Consider the following 11,602-nt stretch of genomic DNA (forward strand, 5'->3'; position numbering starts at 1 on the left):
AATTTTTTGTCCCCACTTGGAATTCATTACCTTTGTTTTCTGAAATCCCATAGTATTTGTGAAAATTTTCTTGAAGTTAATTGATTTTATGTGTTATATCTGGCTTGATTTTTCTGTTGGTGTGGCATCTTATTCATCAGTGCATGGAACATTTCGAGGCCTTCTTGTATCCTCATACAATACATTCTTTTTTAAAAATATTTTTTAGTTGTCAATAGATTTTTTTACTTTATTTGTTTATTTATATGTGGTGCTGAGGATTGAACCCAGGGCCTCACACATGCAGGCAAGCACTCTACCACTGAGCCACCCCCCCACCCTCCCTAAGACATTTCTTGATAAAAAAAAAATTGAGTTAAATAATCTCAACATTAGGTGGGGGAGATAGATGTCTTTATCACAGTTTGTGATATGTCACTTGATTATGACAGACTTCTCTGTGAACGCTCAGAAAGGGGATCAGTACAAGTTGTATGCAACCCATTAAATCCCAAATTCTCAATTTTGCAAATATTTCAATGAAATTGATGCAGTGTCATAAAATTGGTTGGAATTATAATCTAGAACTTATATATCCTTTATTATAATTAAGAACAAAATATGGATAGTCCTTTAGTTAGGGACAGAAAGATAATACAATGTCTTTTATAGATACAAGCCAACCTATAAAATAGGACATTGGGCAAATGTGCCATCCTTTTCTACATTACACAAGATACAAATAAGTGACTTTTATGACCTGTTTAGCAATTATTTTTGGTGGAAAGGTTCGAACACTTCAAACAAAGGGTTGTATCATTTTTGACAATATATGGTCAGTTTCTCATGATATAACTTGTTTTCATGTTGTTGTTTTTGCCATAATATGACTTCTCATGTCAAATCTGATAGTAGGTCTGGGTGTATTACGCTTTCTTCGTCCTTGCAGTTTCTCATTGTGTCATTTTAGGTATGCTGAGCAGATTTCTCATTTGAAATTCAGCAAATTTACGAGATCTCTCTTGTCTTTGTTCACAAATGTGTGAATAATCTATGCATTTGTGGTACACATGTCAATTATTTGAATGAACAAAATCCAGTACCCTTTTTTAACCTCTAATGGATGTGGAATATTTGGAAACCAACCAATTGTGTCTGTCCATACCACCAATGAACTCATTATAGGTGCTTACTACCTTTGATTGAGGCACATTGGCTCTACTTTCTTTCTTGCATCGTTGAACTTTGCCAAGAGGTTCTATTATATTGTAGTCCATTTCAACAATGATACATTTATTATCTAATCATTTTACAAAATTTCAGTATTTGTATTGAATCTGTAATCATATGATCCTCTTTTTCATCATTGGTGTTGTTTTCAGAGGACGCTTTAGTCTGTTTTCCCTCATAGTACCTATTGCTTAGAATCTGATATTTCAGTGCAGTACCAATAAGTTACAACCATTAAGTAGATTGTTGGAAAAAACAACAACAACAACAGTATGCTTGTGAATTCTCTACCACTTCAAGCATTTGCAGAACACTCTTACTTCCAAGCAAAGATCATTGTTGGGTCTTTTTTGAGCACTTTTTCACAGTACAAGTTAATGTTATAGCAATATCTCAATAACTGCAGTGTTTAGAAATTATAACCAAATCTTATGGACTTACCTCCTATAAATTGTTTGAGTGAATTGTGTTTGGAATATCTGACATCATTTTATCCACTGTCAGACATACTTCAAAATAGTTACTTTCATGCATGACTCTTTTTTTTTTGGTACTGGGGATTGAACCCAGGGCCTTGTACATACTAGGAAGATGCTCTATTGCTGAGTTATATCTCCAGACCTCATGCATGACTTTTAAATCATATTTATTAGAAGATGAATTTTAAGACCATTATCTTCAGTGTTCTCTTGCCATTCATTATTGTTGAAAAGTATATGATCTTTTCATCTTCTTTAAATGATTTCTGGACTTTTTAAAAAAAGTTTTTAAATATTTATTTTTTAGAAGTAATGAGTTTATTTATTTTTATGTGGTGCTGAGGATCGAACCCAGGGCCTCGCACATGCTAGATGATCACTGTACCGCTGAGCCATAATCCCAGCCCCTTGACTCTGCATTTTTAATGAAAGATATACCGAAATCTTCATCAATTGACCAGTAGTTTCTTATGGAGGGTAATTTATGTATGAAAGCACAAATAACCACAAGTAGGAACACATAGTTTGTCAGGCAGTAGTGCAGTATATCACACATAACTGTGCAGTATACATTGTCCCAGTCTCCTATTTATAGAACAGCTGTTTTGGAGCATTGATAATTTTATTTTTTAAAATTTTTTTAATATTTATTTTTTTAGTTATGAGGTGGACACAGTATCTTTATTTTATCTTTATGTGGTGCTGAGGATCAAACCCAGTGCCTCATGCATGCAAGGCGAGCACCTTCCCTCTGAGCCACAGTCCCAGCCCCATGATAATTTTAAATATATGCATTCCTTGAAATAAAATGATAACATCGTTTTAGAAAATACTTTCATGAATACATTTTTATATTATATGAGCTGTGTACATAATATTTTGTTCATTTCAACATTAGAAGTAACTTTTTCAGTAATGTTTAAGCATTTTCACAATGAATTTAAAAATAGTTTCAAATAATCAAATCATTCACTTTTTTAAGAGACTAGAACTGTAAAAACATTATTTTAGAGTTTCACATATATATAAGTGGTGTATTTGTTGCTCAATTTCTATAGGTGTTCCACATCTGGGATGATGGACAAAATGGATTAAAAATTTGCTTTTCATGTTTGCTTTGATTCATTTCTTTCCTTTTTTTTTTTTTTTTTTTAATACTGGGTCTCTTATTTCTTATTTTGAGATTTTCTTATTAAGTTTGTGAGGCTGGCTTCAAACTTGCAATCCTGCTGCCTCAGTTTCCTAACTAAACTAGATGTGTGTCACCATGCCCAGCTCCATAGTTGATTTTTAATTGTGATTGTGAAATTTTTTTTAAAAATATAGACATACCAGTTTATCTGAATTGTATATTTGTAAAACTATATGTATTTTCTTTTGTCCTGGTAAATTTTTAAATGTAAATATATATTTTTTAGTTGTAGATGGACACAATACCTTTATTTTTATGTGGTGCTGTGGATTGAACACAGTGCCTCACACATGTTAGGCAAGTGCTCTACCACTGAGCTACAATCCCAGCCCCTGTCCTGGTAATTTTTGAAGTATCCTCTTTGGTCTTACATTCCTACTCTATCTCATTTCTTCCAAGTTACTTCACTGTCAATCAATTCTCCATGCCAAAAGTATTATAGTGTTTAATCTACTAATCGATTATATTGACTTTAGTTAATAATAAGAAATCATTTTGAATGTTAAACTTTTTCATTTAAATTTTTTTTATATGTTACCATGACCTATGAGTTTTTTACATGTACATAAATGATTATAATCTTTTGTGTGTTTGTGTGTGTGTGCACACTGGAGATTGAAACCAGAAGTGTGTAACCACTGAGCCACATCTCCAGCCCTTTTTTATATTTTATTTAATGATAAGTTCTCAGGGCCTCACTAAATTGCTTTGAACTCTGGATCCTCTTCCTGTCTCAGCCTCCTAAACCATTGGGATTACAGGCATGTGCCAGTGTGCCTGGCTGCTTAATCATTTTTTAAGCTACGGTCCGTCCCCCCCCCCCCCAAAAAAAAAAACCCAAAAAACAAAAAACAAAACTTGGGACCATAGTTGCTCAGTGGAAAAAGGATTTAAAAGTTTTCAAATTCTTGCTTTGAAGTACTTTTGATTATTAAGTCTTTAATTTCTTCTGTCAAATAATAAAAGAAGCATTAAAAAAAAAAACAACCCTGCTTTTCTAGATTTTCAGTTTTTATTTATCTGTATGTAGGGATTCTGTTAAATTAAGTTAGTGAAAACATTTTTGAAGAACAGTTACCTAACAACCATTCTTGGTTTGAACCTAATATAGCAATTGTTGCAGCTAATTCTTTGAATCCAGATGAAGTCTTCTGACTCTAAAACTGATAAGAAATTAACAAAAGTGTTTTATAGAGATGAAAGATGTAATGAGAAATAGGACTATGTTTTTCTTAGTTCATATGTGGTTTTAAAACAAAATGACTTTTTATGTTTTACATTTTAGAAATATGGAAAACTGACAACTTGTACTGGTTGCCGAACTCAGTGCAGGTTTTTTGATATGACTCAGTGTATAGGTCCTAATGGATATATGGAGCCATATTGTTCAACTGCTTGCATGAATAGTCACAAGACAAAATATGCAAAATCACAAAGTAAGTTTCAGGTATTTGAAAAGTTAAAGAACTTTAATTTTTTTTCCTCAAAAAGTAACTGCTGTATAATTTTGATTTTATACTTGTTTTTAAACTGCTATTTTGAACTTAAATTTATTATCATACCATTTACTGCAAACTTGTAATTATTTGATCATTCCAGTGTATTGAAGTACTCTGCATATCTGTCTTAGCTAAAATTGTTGTTCCATCCAAAAATTATCTAAAACAAAAAATTTTGATGTATATGTGTATGTTTGAGAGATAATACCAGTCTTTTTTATGACAGTATTTAAAAAAAAATCTTGAATATTTAAGGCACAAATATAAAAGAAATAGTTTATAGGAGATTCTATTTTTAAGATTTTAAATGTCATTTGTAAGTTAAAAAAAAAACTTTTATTTATAAAGAAATCAGATATTATTACTTTATAAAGAAATCAGATATGTACCTTTTCTTTCCTAGGTTTGGGAATTATTTGCCATTTTTGTAAGCGAAACTCTTTACCTCAATACCAAGCCACAATGCCTGATGGAAAACTGTATAACTTTTGCAATTCCAGTTGTGTGGCTAAGTTTCAGGTTTGTTATTTATTTTGCATAACCCCCAACCCCAATTAAATACGCATAGAAAATAATCAGTGCAATATTCTTTTATCCTTGTTATCTGTTAATTTTTATATAGATTTTTTCAGGATCAAATGGGAGGGTGAATATTCTAGAATGAGTCATAGAAGACTTGGCTTTACCAGTTTCTTTCACCCACAAGAATGTGATTGACTTTTGAATTGTTACGATAATAGAAATTTTAAAGGAAAATAAATTTTAATATAGTTAACTCATTGCTCCATCTACAGTATTTTCCTATTAGATGGTTTGAATAAAATGTGAATCTGAAGGGGAACTCTGTTCTGTGATGAGTGAAGTATGTAGGTTTATTTAGCTTGGAAATGAAATATAGGATCAATTTCAGGGAGCCATATTTTGTGTTGGTAAATATAATGTACTTTCTGACATAGTTCTTCAGAGTTGGAATACGGATAATCTCAGGAGATAGTGTTGATTTAAACTGGTTGACCACTAGAAAGAAAGGCATAGTTTAGAGGGGATTCACGCATTAGTTAGGTAGTACTAGTAGGTTTACCTGTTGTATGTGAAAATTTCAGGGTATTGCCCAAAGATTCAAACCAGTGCATAAAGCCATGCTTCATGAGTTAATTCATCCAACATTCTACTTTATTCCAGGTACTGTGCTCTATGTTTATTAACCTGAAAATATAGTCACTTAAGTATGTTACAATAGTTACTGCAACAGTTATAAACTCATTTAATTTTAGGTTGTTTTGAATTCAGCCAAGTGAATGTTTTTGTTAAGTTATATACTCACTAAATTAAGATGATAAGTCACATTCAAGACTAAACTTTTATTTTAGAAGTTGAGATAATGGCCATTTGGTAAGTTCTTTTAGTAATTTTTTTTTTTTTTTTGCTTAGCTTTTCTTAACTAGAAATTAAGGAATAATGGTTAATTCAAGGAGAAAAGGACAGTGTGCATGCTGCTTGTCAGATGTTAAACTGTCTTTTTGATGTTGGGTAAACTGAACTGGTAATTGAAAATGTTTTAACTAATTTTTTTTAATTGAAACTATATGATTTGATATAACCCTGTCTTTGTACTCTGTATATTTTAAAGAAATACTGAATTTAGGCCCTTAATTTTGAAGATTGCGTTCAGATAATTCTATATACAGCCTTATTGCTGTTGGCATATGAATAATAAAAAGTTGTTAAACAGAAAGGCAACATTTTTTTTTTTTTAATCTTGAAAGCAAACCATGTATTTGAACTTTGTGTCTTTATTAGGTGTTTTTCCTTTTGAAAGAGAACAGTTTAGTATTCTTTGGCTGCTATAACAAAATATAATATTTTATTATTTTAATACATATATATATAACATCACAAAATATGCATAGGTCATAAACAACAGAAATGTATTTCTCACAGCTTTGGAGGCTGGGAATTCCAAGATAGTGCTGTGGTAGATTTTTGTCTTGTGAAGTCCCTTTTCTCAGTGGGGTGTCTTCTCATATGTCTTCATGTGGTTGAAGGCATAAACAAGCTCCTTTATTAGATGATTTTTAAAGGCACTAAGAAAATCAATAGGATGGCCCAAAGACCTCTTAATTCCGTCACACTGAAAGTTAGGATTTCAATATCTGAGTTTGTTTTAAAAGAATAGTTAACCTTGAGGAGGTTCAATTCTTTTGGTACCTCTAAGGATAATTTTTTTTTTCATTTTACTTTTAGTATTCACCTGATACTAATGTCTTAAATCTGCCATGTTGTATTTTTTTTCTACAGACTTTAATTGTGTTGTAGTGCATACAGATGTTTAAAAATGAAAAAGATCTTTCCCTCCACTGTACCTTCAGATTATATATAATATGTATGTGTAATATGTGATGTGGCTCAAAAGAATGTTAATTATATACCAGTTTAATTACCACTCAGATTAAGAATTAGAAAATAATGTTTAAAAACATCTATGCTTGTGTCCTATCTTAATCTGTAAGTTATTTTAACTGTAAGAAAAATAAGGGGCTGGGGTTGTAGCTTCAGTGGTAAAGTGTTTCCTAGCACACATGGAACACTGTTTTCAATCCTCAGCACCACATTTAAAATAAATAAATAATAAATAAATAAGTGGATTGTGTCCCATCTACAACTAAAAATTTTTTTCTTTTAAGTAAAAAAGCTAAAATAAATAAATTCCTAGTGTGAATAGTAACATAGGCTGTAACATCACTGATGGACTTGCAATGAAAATTAAGGCAGTGATGCAGTGAGACAGATCATTAGTACATTAGATATTTGGAGAAAACAAGACCTTTTTTTTTTTTTTTAATTTTGTGGCTTTTTGGTTTCTTTCTTTCTTCTTACTTTTATTTGCTAGTTCAGAACTTGAGCAGTTAACCTCAATATTATTGTTTACATTTTCAAGTGAAGATAAACCATAATTGAATTGTACTTTCTTGTCTATATTTTAAAATTTTAGGTAAATAGTAATCCTTTGGTTATAAAAAGAATAAATTTCAATTATATAAAACAGTGTGTTAGCATAATTTTTAAAAACAAAAGTGGAAATGATGTTAATGTGTCCAAAACAAAGTGGTTTAGATGTAATATAAGTTCTTATCTTTGTATAACTTTCTAATAAACAGTAAAAATGTAGATTTTCAGAATATATTAATAAAGTCTGTTACAGCAGAAAAAAAAACAAAATTCAGAAATATAGTTTTGTGTGCTGCAACAATATTTAACAGATATATATGACTTTCTATGCACATTAGATTTTTCATAGTAATCATAAGTAGTAATTCTCCATACCAGGCTCAGTCTATTTTATTTTTTATTTTAGGCTCTAAGCATGCAGTCATCTCCAAATGGCCAATTTGTAGCACCAAGTGATATTCAGTTGAAATGCAACTACTGTAAAAATTCCTTTTGTTCAAAACCAGAAATCCTGGAATGGGAGGCAAGTCACATTTTGTTATGTATATTATCTAGTGCTAAAATGAGAATTAAGTAAAATAACTAGTATTTTCATAAGAAGACCTATTTCTTAGTAGGCATGTTTTTCAGATTTTGTGATGATTGGCTTATGTACTTATGTGGGAGTAGAATCAACCTAAGCTATTTCTTTATGGGTTAAGCAAAAATATTTGAAGTCATCTTTGCAATATATTATGCCCATAAGAGAGTACAGAATTCTCCTTTGTTTAGTTGCTTACCTAGAGCAACTTGTATGACAATTCTTTCTATTTTTCTCCTTGGTCTCATAAATATTAACTCAGAGCTATAATACATTCTGGTATTCAGTACCTATAAAAATAAGGATTTGTTAGTCATACCATATTGTCATTTAATGTTGTATGAATTGTTTCCATAAAAGAATAGAGGAGTATGGGTCTTAACATTAACTTTATTTTCCCTTCCTTATCATTGGTACCTTTATCCGTGTACTTAATTTAACTTTGCCTGTGTCCTTTTGCCATTAGCACCTCCGAGAATGATTTTTATTTCCATAAGGGGCAATAGGAGATGGATAAATGGACAAAGCTGCTGTGATTGCCCATTGGTTTCTTGAGCAAAGCTTACCTTTGGTCTTCCTTTCTTTTCATTCTTTCGAGGACAGTATGGGGTGGAAGGTGGTAATAAAACGGTGCACAAGATTTAGAACTAACAACAGATTGCCTTGAGGAAAAATTTAGTAGTAATTGTTGGCAGGTCACTCAGTATCTGAAGTCTTAGGTGAAAAGTGGTACCCAAAACTGAACTTTGTGATTTCTAAAGTAGTTGGAAATCTGAATTTCATCACTTCAGTGCCTAGAAATTTTTTTAGTTTATTATTTTATTTGGTGCTCCTCCAGAGCATTTAAATCAGTTGGTTTTTTGAGACTGTTGTTGGCATCCAGTGATGATTTTTAGCATTAATACCCTCTTTAAGTAATAGCAGAAAAAGTGTTGAAGACCCAAGAAGAGAGAATAAAGGAATGAGGGAATGAGGAAAGCAATTAGTACACACATAAAATATTGTCAGGTAGGACATGAAGGTCTTAGATCTAATTTGTTAATACTAGGTGAAAATGAGGTCCTTCCCACCATGTACCTGTTAGTGCTCCCCAACTCTTGGAATCTTGGTGTGTTGCTTTTATTTACATGGATGCAAGTGTTGAAAGCAGGCTGAAGGAGAGCTTGTCTTGTCCTTCAGGATGTTGAGAGTTCAGTGCCCCTTGCTGCTACTTATTCCATGTTGGCAGTTGTGGTTTCTTTGTTGCCTTTTTCCTCTTATGAGTTACATATTTATAATGGGGCAACTTGTTTTTGGTGGGAGGTGGGGTGCAACTTTCCATGGATGATTATTTTAACTATTTTGAGTTTATACCTAGGCTCTTTCACCTTGCTTATTTTGATCTTCAGATTTCTTAGGTAGATGTTTTAGATGTAACCTGTATCCTCCACTAATAATGGGAGGGAAAAAAAACCTGCCTCTGGGAAGCTTTCAGTTGTTTATAACTACCTGACTGGGTATTTAAAAAGTAGCTTTGGCTATTTTGGGTTTGGGGCCAGGATAAATAATAATTAGTAAACCGTATTCTAATCAAGGAAAAACCAACTCAGTCTCGAGTTTCACAGCATACAATGGGATAGCACCAAATTGAATACTTTGGCTGTGATAGATCTGTTACAGGAATGTATCATGGTGTGACAGAAAGGTGATTGAATCTACTCAAAAAACAAATCTCTTTGACTGAAAATGTTATCAGTACCATAATTCTCATCTTTCTGTAACTTACTCATGTTCTATTGTTTCCTTCCTGTTTATCAAATTCTGTTAGAAATATCAGATTGCCATCTTATTATAGTGATACTTTCACTGTTTCAGTGTGATTAATGGTGTTGAATTTTGTAGAGCTGTTTTATATTTAGCAGTGAATTGGTTAAACTAGGTGTCTGTGGCCTATAGGAAATGTATACCCAAGGATACTATATTAAAATAGGTAAATGATTTAACTTTGTTTCTATAAAAGTAGCTTGTTTATTTCTGAAATTTGTTATTGAGGTGGTTGTCATATACTCACCAAGGTTCCCATTGTGCATTTAGAACAAAGTGCATCAGTTCTGCAGCAAAACTTGTTCAGATGACTATAAGAAGTTGCATTGCATAGTTACATATTGCGAATACTGTCAAGAGGAGAAGACTCTTCATGAAACAGTAAATTTCTCTGGCGTTAAGAGACCTTTCTGTAGTGAAGGCAAGTGTATATACAGTGTTGTTCATAACTTTATTGATATTTAATGTTTTTTTTGCCAAAGTATTTTTAAAAATATATGAGTACCTATGTCCAGCTGCACAATTTTTAATATAGCTGAACAAAAAAAATTGAATTTACTTTTTTACTTATTTTGTTATATTCTATATGTATTTTAGACCTCTGGGCCTCAAGGTTTTCTCTCTAAAATGTTGGTAACCACTTTTTCATTACAAGGAAGTTTTGAGAATCAAATATAAGCATTATGATACCATGCCATCTCTGAACCTATACATTGTGGCCTGAAAGTTTGTTTTCTAAGTGAATTAGAACAGTTGTTCATTAGCTTCATGTGCCTACCTGGCTTTTTTTTTTTTTTTTTTTTTAACTGCCTAGCCTTCAAAGGTTTTCAATATATAGGTTGAACATCCCTAATCTGAAAATCTGAAATTCAAAACTTTTTAAGTGTCAACATGATGCTCCTAAAATTTTGGATTTTGGAGTAGTTCAGATTTTGGATTTTTGTATTAGAGAAGCTCAGTAAAATCTGAGAATAGTAAAACAAACAAACTCTAAAACCTGAAACCCAATTGGTCCTTAGGTATTTCAGATAAGGAACACTTAATCTGAGAGAAAAAAATCCACATTTTTACAGGAACAGCATTACAGTGGGGAAATTTTAAGTTTTTAATTTGGGTTGCCTGGGAGATATTCTGGGTTCTGTTATAGGCATATTCAAGAATTTCCTTTCTTCTCTTCTTTACTTTTTGCTGCTCTGGTGCCAGGCAGCAGATTATAGAAATGAACTCTAAACCTGCCTTTCCAGAGATATGAACCAGGATTGTAGCTGTGGGTTTTTTGTGCTCTTGTCATATATTTTTCAAATGTCACATTCTTATTCTAAGCTGGCTTTCACTTTTTATTCTGTCTTTGGCTCAAGTCACTGAGCTTTTAGCTTTCCTATCTTCTATCTTCACCTATTGTTTTCCAGTGATGATTTTTTTTTTTTCTAGATCTACTTATTCTATGGATTTCTATTACTAGTTTGGGGCAAGAGAAAGGTTGGAAAATTCTTGATGCTAGCAGTAGGGAATCAAAAGTCAGTAAGATTTATGAGGCCATTCAACTAGTGGCACCAATTATATATACTTTTCACATCTAAATATTTTATGTTTGTAAGAAGGTACTATATATAAAATAAGGCATTCTATTTAGGTTTAATTGGTACATTTCACCTAGAATTAAAGGCAACCATGTTTTACTACTCTTTAAGAATAAAGGTATAATGAAAAATGATAAATCCTAAAATATTAAGAATAATTCTAAATTTTTCTTTTTACACCTAAGTTTTGTGCAATAACAGTCTTCCTGGTTCACAGGTCTGAACACATTGATGCTAATTGTTCACATACGTCAATGAACTTATATTCCATATGTATTTTACTAAAATTATTAGAGAATAGCAGACTGATG

The 11,602-nt window shown here is 31.8% G+C and overlaps 1 protein-coding gene across 2 annotated transcripts in view; it reads left to right on the top strand.

Annotated features, from left to right (window-relative positions):
* Window positions 1-11,602, top strand: part of Zmym2 (zinc finger MYM-type containing 2) — an 88,190-nt gene that overhangs the window by 47,893 nt on the left and 28,695 nt on the right. For both annotated transcript variants that reach the window (XM_077795232.1, XM_026394909.2), the window contains 4 exons: window positions 4,166-4,316; window positions 4,783-4,898; window positions 7,735-7,851; window positions 9,982-10,132. In XM_077795232.1, the coding sequence (XP_077651358.1) occupies window positions 4,166-4,316; window positions 4,783-4,898; window positions 7,735-7,851; window positions 9,982-10,132 (535 nt within the window). The remainder of the gene's footprint in view (window positions 1-4,165; window positions 4,317-4,782; window positions 4,899-7,734; window positions 7,852-9,981; window positions 10,133-11,602) is intronic.

The sequence above is a fragment of the Urocitellus parryii genome, chromosome 2 (assembly GCF_045843805.1).
Source record: "Urocitellus parryii isolate mUroPar1 chromosome 2, mUroPar1.hap1, whole genome shotgun sequence".
NCBI lineage: Eukaryota > Metazoa > Chordata > Mammalia > Rodentia > Sciuridae > Urocitellus > Urocitellus parryii.